The sequence below is a fragment of the Cupressus sempervirens genome, chromosome 2, assembly GCF_028749045.1.
Source record: "Cupressus sempervirens isolate cs-2001-9-10 chromosome 2, ASM2874904v1, whole genome shotgun sequence".
Classification (NCBI taxonomy): Eukaryota; Viridiplantae; Streptophyta; class Pinopsida; order Cupressales; family Cupressaceae; genus Cupressus; species Cupressus sempervirens.
Genome location: NC_143119.1, coordinates 548,495,397 through 548,512,195, shown reverse-complemented (window position 1 = coordinate 548,512,195; position 16,799 = coordinate 548,495,397). Strand labels below are relative to the sequence as shown.

The window sequence follows — 16,799 nt, the reverse complement described above, 5'->3', positions numbered from 1 at the left end:
TTTGAAAAACCAAAATAATTTTATTGGTGAATATCTTAATTTTTTTATTTTTAATATTATTTAAATTGGTGAGAATTTTAGAATCACAATTTTTTAGTATAAAATATTGGTGAATTTCAATAATAATTGGAAGTTCGCTAATCATCATGGAATATTACAAATCAAAATTGAACATGTTTTATCTAATGGAAATTATGAGGATAATTACATTATATTTTAAATCAATAATGAAAACTAGATATTAATAATATATCACTAATGTAACTAATAATTATGATAATTATTGCTGAATTAATTTTAATTTCTTTAATAATATAGAATATTTAGGTGAATCAAATCTAATCATGTATTGAATATTGTGGTGAATCTTTGAGTTTAAACTTCTTAATAAAATAAATTATTAAACGATTTTAAATATTTTAGAACTAAATTCAATAAAAATGTGGCAATTTAGATTGCATTAAATCTTAAATTATTAGCTAAATTACTAGCAAAAAAATTCTAAAATTCACAAAATTAGAATATTCACCACTAAAAAACACCCTAGCTCACTCCATTATGTAATGCCCCACTCGAAGATCTTTGGAAACAAGGATGAAATACAAGCCAAATTTTTTTTTTTACAAGTATGAATGCACATGACAACATCATACAGAGATCACAAAGATCGCAATGAAAGAATTCACCACAATCTCGGCAACCAACAAATCTATGAACGCCACTACCAACTGACACACACAAAGAAGAGCCAACAACCACCACAAAAAGATGAGGGCTTGAGAAATGACCACTCATCAATAAAACACAAAGCTGGGATAAAATGCAGAATCCTAAAATTTGGCTAATCCTGAAATCCTGAAGCCCTAAAAATTGGCTAAGTCTGGATTTCTAAAGTCCTAAAATTTCCTAGAATCTTTAACTTATCTCTGAGAGGTCTAAAACCTATCTCAAAAGAGTTGTCGCATATATTAAAATATATCTTAATTATAACTTATACTTAAATGATATATTTTAAACCCCAAGAGACTGACTACAGAAACACACACAACGAAAATCAAAAAGCAACACCAAGGGATTGAAGAACACCTAAGAGGGTACCCCGAACCATCCTTGAAAAGTTTAGATTGGACCAAAAAGTGCCCATTGCCCACCTATGCAGGCTTCATAAAAATTTTGCGACACTTTATCAGCACTGTACAATACTTTACCAGTGTCGTGCGACATTTCTCTAGAAGGAGGGCAACACAATCAGGGGTTGGCCGATACTTCTAAAAAGGGCATGCGATACTAGAAGTGTATCATACGAAATTTCTACTAAGGGAGTGCGATACTATGAAGTATTGCACGAAAAAACTCCAAGAGGCATGCGACACATTCAGGGTGTGCATGACACAATTCAAATGGGCGTGCGACACTTTATTGTATCACACCATGCTGACACATGGTCACCTAGGAAAAGACAAGAAGACTACAAAGGAAGAACGTTAAGCCAAACAGAGCTAGAACCTCCACACCGGGGAGTACCAGATCGACATAGATCGAGGAGCAAACACTCAAGTGCATAAACAATAAGATGCCAAGAAGGAGATACATCTATCCATCTAAAACTATAGTAGAAAAGAATGCACTAAAAGAAACATTACAGTGAACATAAGCAACATCGCAATGAATCATTAAGGTCCACAACCCACATTGTGCCAAGAAAACCCAAGAAAAGAGGGCGGCACACAAAATGAGGTAAAAAACCCCAAATTTTAGAAAAATTACAAAATTAAAACCCATTTGGTCTTTGGGCACAAACACCCCAAAAATCAAAAAATAATCAAATTCAGACACTGTATGTAAAAATGGCCAGCATAACAATGTAAAATCCCAAACCCTCATCCTGAAAAATAAGGAAATGTTCATACCCACCCAACTAGGTAGAACTAACATAAAAAAATGGAGGGGAACACTAGTTCTCAGCCTCCAAACAAATGGATACCAAAAATAGAAGTAGAAATAGAGTAGAAACAATAATATAGGAAAGCCCTACCTCATAGCTAGAAGGGAAAAATGGGAATCTAAACCATAAAATAAATATCCCACAGAAGTAGCTAAAAATTGCGATCATCTAAGGTTTCCCCGAGCCGGATCCAACGAGCCCAACCTCACAACGATCCCATGCCCATAGCTCCCACAATGAACAAAACAATAAATCCTCATGAGGAGGATTTTGGGTTTTACTCTCCAACTTTCTATTTCAACAAGTGAGAAGTGAGGAATTAAATTCCTTTTTGGATACTTATTCACTTTTTGAGTGAATAATCGATTAGGGAAAATAACTAGCTAACCTAGTTAAAACCTTAATCGACCCAAATGAAAATAGGCTATTCCTATAAATAGGAATTCATCTATGGAAAAGCTGTCAGAAATTAAAATAAATCAATTAAAAATCTTGAAAACCCAAAACACATAAATATCCTTAACAGATTTTGCGATAGTGCGAACCTCTAAATGCACAGACATGCTTACTAGTCTAATCACATAATGCAAATGAGTTCAGATTTAATAATCATTAAAAATTTTAAATTAAACATTTAATTAAGGGTATGTCAACCATATAAGTACAATATTGGTAAAATATGAATGGTTGAATCACTAACTCCATGTGCCACTGCCAAGGATATAAATCATGCACACTAAACAACACGATCAAGTGCAATTGTATATAATAACATAGTCGAAGAAATACATGCATTAAATCACCTAATTTAACCATTTACTTAATTGCATTAAAATAATCTATTTACATCACTCACATTCACATAAAGCATAACTATGTAGGAATGAAGTAAATAATCATAGCATTAAATCCATCACCTAACATAGTTAGAGGTATGTCCAAATACTAGATATCATCATAAAACACACTGTCATCTCAAAATGGCATCATCATGCAATATGATTAATTGAACAACATAGTAGTCTAATATCTATGATACTGAAATCAAAGTATAAGATTTGACCCTTAGGTCATCTCAAATGTAAAACATCACATAAGAACAAATATCTCTCAGATCAAAATAAAAGAAGGTAAATGTCCATAGCACATAACCAAATAATCTCGCATGAACAATCCATTTCTAATTACTTAAAAATTTAATAATGATTGATTACAAAATCAACAAAAAGACACTTAAAATACATAAGAAAACATAGTCATAAACATGACTAACCACTACTACAGGAACCTAGTCGAGTGTAGTATGGTAATAGTACATAGTGCAATTTTTTCACACATCTCGAGGTAATCATGGAACAACCTCATTATACCACATTGATCCTAGTAACTACTGGCACAAACCTCAGTGAACCATCAATCACAATCTCATAGATCAGACAAAAACATAATCAAAACAACTGATATAGAAACATATATCCAAACACCTCAACAATGTAGACCACTCATGGTCACAATCATGATCCATCACAACAAAAGATCAAAAAGGTTGCATCCATCAGGATGACCTACAAAAGTCAAATGGGAGAGGCACTACACATCAAACCAAGAAAATAATAGAACCAACATAGCCCCCTATAATGTTGAAAGGTAAGACATGAATATTTAAATTGAATGCAATATCTTCTATAGAAAAAAGAACTAGGAACATTGAGAGTGTAAAAGAAGTACAAACACCTACGATGGAACATGTCATCGACACATCATGAGGCTAATATCATGGAAGGAACACACACTTGACAAAGGAAGATGGAAAATATGGCCATCATAAAACCCCCTATGAAATTTTATGCAAGTACAACAAAATACAAAAATGTGCAAGATCCCAAAATGCTATATAGTGACACTTTATCTCAATGTGTTTGTAAAAATACTACAAAAGGATGTCAAAAAATATCAAAAGAGACATAAGGCTGATATAAGAAATAGTAGAACCCATGAAAAGTCATCTAAAACAATAAAATAAATCTTTGAACTTAAAACAACCAAGATCTCCACCAGAATGCAAAAAAACAAGAATTGAATGGGATGTGCTTGGAGTAGAATCTGGAAAATAGAATGTCCCAAGATATGTCTCCTAGAGCACAAAATAGAACTGATGAATTTGAATGCATAAAATGGCAACCAGATATCATCAAAGTCTAGCTAAACTACATCATCATGATGGGATCAGAATCATCTTTCCATCAATAGCTCATTTGTGAAAAATAGAGTCTAAATGAGCAAGTTACAGCCAAAAAACTATAGGTGGGTCAAAAAAGAGGTGAAAGAGAAAAATAAAAATCATTGCCTTAGGATTCATGCCAAAAAGTATCAAGAAGTGTGCTTGCTAGCACCATAAATTACCTCAAGAAGAATGTAAATTCATATTAGAAATTGTCTTGATTTTCATGCCAAAAAAGTCTAAGTTGTGAAAAAATCTTGATTTCCATACCTAAAAATCTCAATTTTCGGTCAAAATAAAATAAAATTGTTGCTTAGAAAATATGTCCAATTTGGGAGTAATTTATTTTTTCCTTAGATTCCAACTATGTACAAATTGGACAAATTTTATATGAAAATATGAGTTTTTGGACACTTTAAGCTCAACAGTGAGGTCTTTTTTATCAAAGTGCACCAAAAATTAGTGACCCCCTAGATCTAATAAAAAAATCCTATAAAAATTGAAACCCTCTTAAATAAAAAACACAGATCTAAAAACCAAACTAAGCCTCTCATAAAGAAAATAGGTTCATGAAGATCTAAATCTTTAATACCATGTTGAAGTTGAAGAAAGATTGATCCCACGGCTTCTAAGAAGCCCTTGCATGCAAACACCTATCATAGAAAAAGAGAAGCAAAAGCTATGGTAGTTGGAATTCTTAGATTTGTAAATGAGACATTCTTGATGGGCAAAAAGAAAGATTTCTATAATCAAAAGTGAATGAATAAATTACATAGAGACCTTCTAAAAGGAGATTAAAACCCTAATAGGGAACTAACCTAGGTTGAATAATAATAATTAATAAAAAAATTAATTATTATATGCTCAAAGTTTAGCTCAAGTAAACTAGAGATAATAAGTGACTCAATAATTAAATCAATATGATTTAATTAATAAGAGCATACTTTATTACTCTAACATATATATAGAAATATATAATAAAATACATTTTATCTCATATATAATTGTTCATAGGTTTACAACTAAAGCTATAAACTATTAACACTCCCTCTTAGTTAGAAAGGATAAACATATGATAAATATTACATCAGTGTTAATATTAGGAAATCACATCAAGGAAATCTTTGATCAAAAGACTGAACCATTAAATAATATCATATGGGTATTGATCTATCAAAATACCAACACATGATATTCACCAAATACCCTTTTGATATCATATTAGGTAACATGAGTAATGGCCTATCAAAATATCAACTAAATGATATTCACCATTTACTCAATGTGGTAATAGTCTATTAGAATATCAAGGCAAGATATTAACCAAATTCCCATTATATATCTATACAAATAACATATAGATAGTCAATTTAATGAAACCTAACACTTATTTGTTAATTTACTAGATAAAACCTTTCATGATCTTAAATATTTACTCAAAATATATATCATGATATATGTTATTCTAAGGTTGTCACCTTCTAATAACTTTTGCAAGTACAAGTGATAATCATTTGGAAGTCATCACTTCCTCATGATGTACACAAAGGAGAGGCTCATACATGTATGACATCAAAAGTTCACATGAATGTTGTAGTGCCTCTCCCATTTGACTTTTGTAAGTCATCCTGATGGATGCAACCTTGCTGATCTTTTGTTGTGATGGGATCATGATTGTGACCTTGAGTGGTCTACACCGTTGAGGTATTTGGGTTTATGTTTCTGTTTCAGTTGCTTTGTTTATGCTTTTGACTGATCTTTGAGATTATTATGTGATTTTTGGCTCACTGAGGTTTGTGCCAGTGGTTACCAGGATCGATGTGGTATCATGAGGTTGTTCCATGATTACCTTGAGATGTGTGTAGAGATTGAACTATGTTCTATTACCATGCTACACTGGACTAGGTTCCTATAGCAGTGGTTAGTCATGTTTTTGACCATGTTTGCTTATGTGTTTTAAGTGCCTTATTAAATTCTTAAGTAATTAGAGTGGATTGTTCTTGTGGGATTATTTGGTTATGTGTTGCGGGCATTTACCTTGTTATATTTCTAATTAGAGAGATATTTGTTACTCATGTTATGTTTATATTTGAGAGGACCTGAGGGTCAGATGTTACATCTTGATTCTAGTATCATAGATTTTAGACTACTATGTTGTTCAGTAAATCATATTGCATTATGATGCCATTTTGAGATGACAGTGTGTTTTATGATGATATCTGGTTCTCTGGTATTTGGACATACCTCTTATTTTGTTATGTGATGGATTTAATGCTATGGTTATTTACTTCATTCTTGTGTTGTTATACTTTATGCGAACGTTAGTGATGTAAATAGATTATTTTAATATAATTAAATAAATGGTTAAATTAGGTGATTTAATGCATTTATTGCTTCGGCTATGTTATTATATGCAATTGCACTTGATCATGTTTTTTGGTGTGCAGAATTATATCCCTGGCAGTGGCACATGGAGTTAGTGATTCAGCCTTTCATATTTTACCAATGTTGTCCTTGTATGGTCAACGTATCCTTTATTGAAATTGTTTAGTTTATACCTTTTGGTGATTATTAAATCTAAACTCATTGCATTATGTGATTAGACCAGTAAGCATGTTTGTCCATTTAGAGGTTTGCATTGTCACAAAAGTTGTTTAAGGTGATTTTTGTGTTTTTGAGTTTCAGGATTTTTAATTGATCTATTTTAATTACTGGCAACTTTGCCATAGATGAATTCCTATTTATAGGAATAGCCTATTTTTGTTTGGGTCAATTCGGAGTTTAACTAGATTGGCTAGTTAAATTATGCCCTAATCAATTACTCACCCAAAAAGTGAATAAGTATCCAAAGAGGAATTTAATTCTTCACTTCTTACTTTCAAATTGGAAATTTGGAAAGTAAAACCCAAAATCCTCTTCATGAGGATTTACTATTTTGTTTGTTGTGAGAGCTACGGGCATGGGATCGTCGTGAGGTTGGGCTCGTTGGATCTAGCTCGGGGAAACCTTGGATTGCCATGATTTTAAACTACTTCTATGAGAAATTTATTTTATGGTTCATATTCCCGTTTTTCCCTTTTGGATGTGAGGTAGGGCTTTCTTGTTTTATTATTTTTGCTCCGTTTCTACTTCTATTTTTGGTAGCCATTTGTTTGGAGGCTGAGAACTAGTGTTCCCCTCCATTTTTGTATGCTAGTTCTACCTGGTTGGGTAGGTATGAACATTTCCCTATTTTTTGGGATGGGGGTTTGGAATTTTATGCCGTTATGCTGGTCGTTTTTGCATATGGTGTTTGATTCCATTTATTTTTGGATTTTTGGGGTTTTTAAACCCCAAAGGAAAAATGGGTTATAATTTTGAACTTTTTTAAATTTTTGGGGTTTTTACCTCGTTTTGCATGTCACCCTATTTTCTAAGGTTTTCTTGGCAAAATGTGGGTCATGGACCTTGATGATCTATTTGGATATCAGTCATACCACTTTTGCACTTTTATGTTGCATTGGGATGCATGTTGCATCCGTACTCTCGACATTGTGTTCGGTTGAGTGATTTTATACTTGTTATGGTTTTTGTTGGACCTTTGCTTTTGTTTTGTGAATGCTAGGATTTGTGTAGAATCCATACTCTCGGATTGAGGCTAGTTGAGTGAGTTCATGATGTTTGGTCTTGTTACATCATTGGGATTCATGTAGAATCCATACTCTCAAATTGAGGCCGGTTGAGTGATTTCATGATGTATGATTTTATTGGCTTTGAGATTCGTGTAAAATTTGTCCTTCCTGTGTCGCTTTCAGTTGGATGTTTTCTTTGCATTGTGTTCTCATTCCTGTCCTTGTGTTATGATCTTCATGATGGTGGTGCGCCACACACGAGTATGTGCACGTACATTTTTTGGGTTACTTGTGAGGCCCAATCTTCCATGATATTGCAGAAAGTTATGATCATTGGGGTTGGGATGGGAGTATGCATGCCCACAGGCACTTGTCATAGGATGAGCATGGGTAGGGTAGGGTAGCATATGGAGGGGCCTTCTATCTTGCAACCTGGTGACCTTACTCCCATAGGGTTGGCAGATGATAGGAAGTTTTAAATAAGTGATAATTAAAGAAAATGTGTGACTGGAAATAAAACTTAAGATAATAAAATGTGTGTGTGGGGCCCTCCGTTGAGGAGTTGAAACTCATGATCCAAGCTTAGGCTTTTCAATGCCAAGTGACGCTCCATGATGTTAGTCCCTACATAGTAGCCTATTGAGTGTCTGACCAGGACCTATACTCCTTGCATTGTCTTAGGTTCTTGGTTGCAGCCATCATACTATCTAGCGTGAGTGCTAGCCATGGATGTTGTGTTTTATGTGTGTTTATGGTTGGATCATTATCTCCATCAGCATGGTGGGTGTGGACCTATGGGTGCCACGTGGTTGGGAGGCATAGCTACCTTCACCACTGCTAGGGATCAATGTACAAAGATGACCTTTTGTCCTAGTGTGACCGTTGCTGGATGTCTTCAGTTGGTACTTTGAGTTTCTGAGCATGCTTTCTTGTGATTTATGCTTTCATTGGGATGCTTGTATATCATGTTTAGATGATGTTATTTTATTTGGTGCATTCCCTTATTATGATGTTAAGCATATGATTAGATGATGTGATTTTCTTTAGTAGCATATTTGTTGCTTACTGTTGTTTAGCATGTGATAGGTGATGTTATCTACTGTAGCATTATCTTATGCATTATCACTAGCATGTTAGATTTTATTATGCTATTATTGTTGCATGTTTTTAGTAGTGATGTCCCTATTATGATAGTATCGACGATCTGGTTGGTGGCTTGGGATGTTACACATGGGGGATGGGTAGGATCCACGATGGTCTTATGATGCCATTGATAGTTGGGAGGAACCGCATACTTAGTTTGGTTGTTTTTTTCCTGAGATGTATTTATGTACATTGCGATGTTGCTTTTGTTCTCTGTGATGTTTATATTCAGTGTGTTCTTTTCTGTTGTAGTTTAGATGGATAGATGTTCTTCTTTCTATGTTATTTTTGCACTTGAGTGCTCTTTCCTTGAGCATTTTTGGATCCACTACTCCTTGGTGTGGAGGTTCTTTGCTCTATTTTGGTCCTTTTTGTTTTTGGGAGTATTTTTGTTTTGTATGGGCGACATTTGTTTAGCATGGTGCGACACTTTAAAAAGTATCGCACGCCCATGCAAACTATGTCGTACGACACTATAAAGTATCGCACGCCTTCTTCAGAAGTGTTTTACAAAATTGGAAGAGTGTCATACGAATTCTTGAGAAATTTCGTACGATGTTGAAAAGTGTCGTACACCTTCTTGAGAAATGTCGTACGACACTGGAAGAGTGTCGCACTCCTTAAGGAGAAATGTCACCCTCCCTTAGTAAAAAGTGTCGCACGATTTTTGTGAAAAACTTGCACATGCCATCAGCAGGCACTTTTCTTCATGATCCAATCTTTTTGAGAGTGGTTTTGGATACCCTTTTGGGTGTTCTTCAACCCTATGCCATTGCATTCTGAATTCTGTCAATTTCTCTTGAAATTGAGTTTTTGTGTTTATGTTTTGGTCTCTTGGGGTTTAAAATATATCGTTTAAGTATAAGTTGTTCTTATACTTAAGACATATTTTAATATATGTGACAAATCATTTGAGATAGGTTTTAGACCTCTTAGAGATAAGTTATGGATTCTAGAAAATTTCAGGGCTTCAGAAATCTAGACTTATCCAATTTTCAGGGCTTTAGGATTTTAGGCTTAGCCAAATTTTGAGATTCTGCATTTTACCCCAGCTTGGTGTTTTGTTGATGAGTGGTCATTTCTTGTGCCCTCATCTTGTTGTGGTGATTGTTAACTTTTTTTTGGGTGTATCAGTTCAGTAGTGGTGTTCAGAGATTCGTTGGTTGTCGAGATTGTGTTGAAGTCTTCCGTTGCGATCTTTGTGATCCCTATATGATGTTGTCTTGTGCATTCATACTTGTAATATATATATATATATCTGGGCTTGATTTGAATCCTTGTTTCCAAGGATCTCCGGGTGAGGCATAACAAATGTTGGAATTAAAATAGGAAAGGTAAAATTCTGGGGGGGAGGGATGTGAATCAATGCTTCAAACATTGACTCATAAAATATTCACCACACATCCATCTCATAATTCAAAAATTAAACTAAAATACCATATAAATCATATACATCTAAACCATGTAAACAAGTAATAATTCCTACATATATGACACTAGATATGATTACCCAGAAACCCTCCAATGAGAAGGTAAAACTAGGGTGGGGATGACACCCACAAATCTTCACTACTATAGTAATAAAGTGTATCCAATGAAGGTTACAATGTTTAATCATGAAACATGATCTACCCCGTGAGAGGTTTTTCCTGTTAAAAGCTTACAAAGATTGTTAGGTCTTACCCTATTAAAGGATATCAACACCTTGTTATATGTGTGCTTGGTTAGAGGATTTTAACTCATAATTAAGTAAGCACCTTTTTAGAAGATTTCAATACAGCCTATTAGGACTACTATGTTAAGAGATTTAATTGATTCACCTATTAGAATGCCTTAGCAATGATCCTATTGTAAGAAATCTCATGCTTGATGACAGATCACCTCTATCCTACTATGTACTTGATCCTTCTTAATCCGATGTCTGTTTGTTGTTTACTTCTTCTTTCTTCTATTCTCCTTTAATTGATTCTATGATTTAGATCATAATACCTTGGTCACCATGAATGTCCTAGTTTGTGCATACAAAACTCTCCTTGATCATTCATTCATTCTATATCACACTCTTAGAAAGTTTAGGGTTTTTCCTCTTTAAGAAGACCTAGCTGACTTAGGGTTAGGTATGAATCAATGGCTATGATTCATCTATATTGCCTCTTAAACCTTCCCTTTTCTTGATTGGTACATGCAATGCCTAGGAATCCTAACTTAAGATTCATCCTTGTTACCAAAATATTGTAATTCAATCTCTAAGTCGGCTCAAAAATGGTTTACATGGTAGTTTGTGCCAATGGAAACAACTATGAAAAACTATGTTACTTAGTAATTGAAGTTCCTGGTGCTCAGTACATACTAACTTCAATACTATCACTCGGCATCTAAATGACTCAATATGCACTGGTTGCTTTTCTCTTGTATCACTCAGCACATGAGTGACTCACACTATTTTCTTGGCATGCTCCATTTTGTATGTTGTTCTTAGCATATGTTACCTATTCAACATGAGCTAGATAGATGGCTTAAGTATGTATACACTCACTAGTCAAAACCAATCTGAGATTATAACAATCTCTCCCTTTGGCATGAGTGTCAAAAACACTTGGTCATACATTAATATTCTTATCCTTACAAGCATAACATAAACTCTAGTTCAATTTCTATACAAAATTTCAAAATATCAAAATTTTGCAACAACTTATACCTCAAAATCTTATAACTCTCCCAGAGTTGTTTAATCTATTATGTACTCAAAGTCTCTCTTGCTGAGTAGATTTTCCTCAACTAATGCTCTTTCACTTGATCTATTCTCACACTCTTACTCCCCCTTTTCTCTTGCTCCCTCATGCTCTTAAATACTTTCTCTCCATTATCTCTTTCTCCCCCTTAGCTTTTAACTCTTTCTTTGCTCTTTTTCTCTTTCTCCCCCTTTTGACAATGATGTCAATGGGTCATACAAAGATAGCCTGTTTGTCCATAAATAATTTATGGACCTCAAGAATAATCTTAAGAGTGGCATCCCAATTGGCTTAAGATACCTTCAAAGACTTAATATGGATGGCTAGCTCAACAACAAGGTGTATTAGGTCATCTAATGTAGAAAGATTGGAGTCTTCTCCAAAGTGCTTATGCATAGCCTAACTCATTGTGTAAAATCTCCATGTGAGGAGTCAATATAGTCTAGATGCTTATCAGTTCACCCTTATGTGGGCTTCTTTTGTAGATAGTGTTGCTAACTAACTTTGGGTTTGTAATAGGGTCCTGAAATGTTTCTCACTTTGAGCTAGAGTCATGGGAAATATTGCACCTAATGAGCTCATTTGACTCTCCAAGCTTAGGATGTGATTCCTTGTCTATTGTGTGAAGGGTGTAGGATTACACAATTTGGTATACAGAGAGAAAATATTCTCTACTATCTTCTTCACACTGTCTATCTTAGTTGTTAATGCAACTTGTATAAGTGCTATTTCACTAGAAATCTTTTCATTTACTTTGAAATTTTTTCTTAGACCATTCTAATAATTTTTCATTTGTATCCAGGTCTATATCACTTACTCTTTCCACTATGTTGGTCAATTTTTCAATAATTGTCTTTGTTTCATCTGAAGTAGGTAGAGTAAATGCATCTAAGAAAATGTCTTTGATATCAAGAAAAGCTTTCTTCTACCTATGCTCCCATCTGAGTAGTTCTTGATGTTTCTTTCTTACTAGGGCTTCTTGAAGTATACCCATATGTTCAATTTTTATTGTTGCATAATCATACTTGGGAAATATAATTTCTTCGTCTAGGCTAATATCTCCATAGATTATTACCTCTTCTTCCTTTGATGAACTAGGAATTGGAACTGAGAATGTTAAAGGTGTTGAATTTGTGCCCAGCCTCTAAAGAATTTGAATGGAAGGAGTTCTAGATATTGGTAATGTTACCAATGTTTGAATTTCTACTATCACCTTTGGCTTGGTTATAAAATGTGTCTCTTTAGGATTATCCTTTTCTATCTTGATGACTTTAGCTTCACTTTGATCTTGTTTTGTAGGTATAGGTACATCTACCTGACCTATTTTACTCTATGTCTCCACCTTATCCTCTATAATTGTCTCAACCTTAACTATTACAATGTTTGGTGCATTTGTGACTTGAGGAGTGATGATAGGTAGTCCACGTATCTCCCTTATAGTTATATTCTCTAATTTTTGAATTTCATCTACACTTATTAATATAGAATTGTCACATAATTTGGCCTATAGTGTAGATTGGTCAAGTATCTTTTTTAACTCTTCATCTATTAGGGGATTGATGTTTTGATCAGTATGATCAGAAACATCCTTTATTGTAATAGTTTACTTATTTACACTTGTGACCTATGGAGGGATGGCACTCGACATTTTTGTATCTTGTATACTCTATTCTTGTTGCTACTCTACCTTAGCTATTGCCTGATCATTTATATTCATATTAGTGCCTCCTTAGTTGTTCCTTGTTCATTGTCATTAGCTTCATCATCTTTGAACTTAATAGGTTCTTGTTCACCTTCTTTCACTATGGCTAGTCTATATGTGATCCTCTATATTCGTTTGGACTTCTCTATAGCATCCTCTATGTTGTTTTGTAGAATGTTAAATACCCTATACTTTGGAACAAATCTAATAGCACTTTCTTTATTTCTTTGGATATTTGTACCTTACTGTGTTCTAGCATAATGTGGGTAAGTCATGCCTCCCTAATTTTCCTTTCTAAGTTGAAATAGTAATGTTATCTTTTCTCAACTCTTTCATATAGACTTTTAAGTATGGAGTTGGCAATCTCTAGAGGAGCCTTCTTGAAAGTAGCCATCATGGCATATATTGTCTCCTCCACTTGATTATTCTCAACTTTTTCTATCAAAGTCAATGTGACAGAAACATGATAAATCTACATTGTTTTGAATATTCTCACATAGGTTATCCAGATCCAACGATGGATTATATCTCACCATTTGGAATTGGTTTTTTTCATTAGATTTTGTCTTTTCCTCATTAGTTTCAGCCTGAGCAACATATTTTCTTCTTGGTCTTTTCTATGCTCTAACTTCCTGCTTTGTAGACTTGAATTTCTCTTTAGCCTTTTCTGTAATGATTTGTGTTTTAGCCCTTGTGGTAGGTTTTATTGGTTTGGGATAGCTCAATTTAGCAACCTTTTTAGGTCTTATCACTACTTGTGCCTTGGCCTTTCTCTTCTTCTAATTATTAGGAATAGGTGCTTCCTCAGCTTCTTCTCCCTTGGTACCTTCTACAATCTATGTTTCTTTCTCTTGCTAATCATCACACTTTCCTTGAGTCAATGCTAGAGGTGCTTGAATCCAAGTGTCTTATTCCTCTTCATCCTCTTCCTCTTCTTCATCCTACTCAACACCTTCACCAAATTTCTCTTTTAGTTTCTTTACTAATTTATCCTTCTTCTTAATCATAGAAGCAATCTTTAACTCTATAGCAATCTTTTATTTGGCTAAATCATAGTTACCAAAAGCTTTGGCATTTTTGTCCACTTCTTTTGAAAGTAATATCATCTCACCATCGCCCCCTTAAACCCTCCGCTCTTACCCCCTTAAACCCAAATGGTGGAAGCGATATGTGGATGACACAAATGTTTGTTGGCCACATGGTCAAGACAAGCTAGTGGAGTTCCACCAGCACATCAACAACTTATCCACCAGCATCTCCTTCACGATGGAACTTGATTCAAACAACCAGTTGTCGTTCCTTGATGTTCTTCTCATCAAGAAGGCAGATGGAACCCTCGGTCGTTGTGTGTATCGCAAGGCCACGCACACTGATTTTTACCTCCACTCTTCATCTCACCATCACCCCAGCCAAAAGTTTGGCATCCTCAAGACCCTTTCTCTTAGAGCCCTTAGAATTTGTGATGATGACAACTTGAACCAGGAGCTGACCCATCTCCGCCGTGTCTTCAAGCTTAATGGTTACTCTCATAAGAAAATTTCTAAGGCGCTTAACCAGGCCAAATCTTTCCTTCTCGCCAGTGCCAACCGCAAACCTCTTTTGTCTCCTCCTCCCTTGAGTGTAGCCCTTCCTTTCGTTGATGGTATATCCCAAAAGATTGCCAAAATCTTGTCCAAAAAGGGCCTCAGGGTTACCTTCAAACCCCTGTCCAGGATCCGCAACTATGTTCCCCCTCTTAAGGACTCCAAGGATGCTCTTCTAAACTCAGGAGTCTACAAGATTGTTTGCTCTTATGGTGTAGCCTACATAGGATAAATAGGTCGCTCATTCCAGACTATAATTAGGGAGCATGGTGCAGACATCAAGCATGAAAGAGTCCAAAAATCTGCTCTAGCTGAGCACTCATCTGCAACCAAACACCACATTTGTCTTGAGAGCACCCAAATCCTTGTCAAGGAAGATAACTACTTCAAGAGGAAGTTAATGGAAGCCATTGAAATTCACCACCATCCCCTTAATCTCAATCGAGAGGATGGTTGGTCCTTGAGCCAGTCTTGGCAACCATTATTAAGTTCGCTGGATAGTCTTCACTGTCCTTGAGAATCCCCCCTCCCTGTCCTTCCTCCTCTCTTCTTCCCTGGTCGTGCTCGCTCCTTTGCCTCTTGTGTATGCTTTCCTTTATGTCATGGCTCTAAACCCCCCCCCCCCCCCCTTTTTGTTCTCCGCCTCAGCCTCCCCCTTCTTGTTCTTTCTAGTCTTGGTCCCCCTTTTCGTCTTCCTTTGTTCGCTTTTTCTCCTCTTTTCCTCCTCATTGATTTTTATTTGTTTAAATTTATTTATTCATTTTTTACCTCAATAGTTGTCTTTTTTATTCTTTTTTATTTCGTTATTATTAGGTCATAATTGTACCAGTATTTAGTATTAATTTCCTTTAATAGTGTTTATATTTATATTTTCATTTACGCATACATATATTTATTATATCTCCTGTCCTTTTAACACTCTTCTTTTTCTTTTTTACTTTCTTTTGCCTCTAGATTGCTTTGTTTTTTACTATTCATTTTCTCTAATTCATTACTTGGGAGACTCCTTCGCTTACTCTCAATTTAGTTCTTTTAATTTTATCTCTTTTTTCCTTTGGAGTTTTGGCCTTTTTTGTACTCCTTGTTTTCAATGCTTCTTCTTCTTTCTCTCTCCCGTGGGTCCTACCCTCAAGTTTTTTATGTCCACCTCACTTTTTACCTACCTTCTCCCTTTATTAACCCCTGCACTAGCTGGATCAGCTCACATTTTTTCATTCTTGCATTCTCTCATCCTGATGATGGACCACAGAGTGTGATCCGAAACGTTGATGCCAAAAAATAGCAAACACAATCAAATCCAGAAGCAAATTGTCAAAAAAGTCTAATGGATTGTGGAAACCTATTCAGATTGAGTAATATCATGATTGATGTAGAGGCCTTATAAATGTTAGTCTCATAACCTAATGGCCTTAGCAATTTCACTCCTAGAATTGTTGCTTGTACAAATGTGTGATCATAATGTTTTTCCACTAATGATACTGGAATCTTTAATCTCTTCTTCATGGATTGTTTGAAGTCCTCAAAATAACTAGTCATTACAAACTCAAAGTTACCTCCCAATTATTCAATGAACTCTCCTATTTCAATTGCAATAGACCTCTTTGTCTTCGATGAAACATTACCAAATGTAGGAAATGTTTTTTTTACATAAACAAAGATACATACCAAAATAGATCCAAATTTGCACTGAGCACTATTCGATTTTCTTATTGCTCCCATATTTTCAATCAATTGTTGTAGTGACAGCTCAACAAGATCATATGTATGATCTTTCTTCACAATCTTCTAACCCATATCTACTGCAATGCAGGGTATACTATTCAATCTACTTGATTGATAAAACTTATGTGCAATTACCCTTA

At 34.8% G+C, this 16,799-nt stretch overlaps 1 protein-coding gene across 1 annotated transcript; it reads left to right on the top strand.

The window, feature by feature from the left end:
- Positions 1 to 14,620: 14,620 nt before the first annotated feature.
- LOC149573550 (uncharacterized) lies at positions 14,621 to 15,169 on the top strand. The gene has a single exon (XM_089815949.1). The coding sequence runs from the start codon at positions 14,621 to 14,623 to the stop codon at positions 15,167 to 15,169; it is 549 nt and encodes a 182-aa protein (XP_089672075.1).
- The last annotated feature ends 1,630 nt before the right edge of the window (positions 15,170 to 16,799 follow it).

Coding starts and splice junctions, on each gene's coding strand:
- LOC149573550 (XM_089815949.1), top strand. CDS start 14,621: ATGGAACTTGATTCAAACAACCAGTTGTCGTTCCTTGATGTTCTTCTC.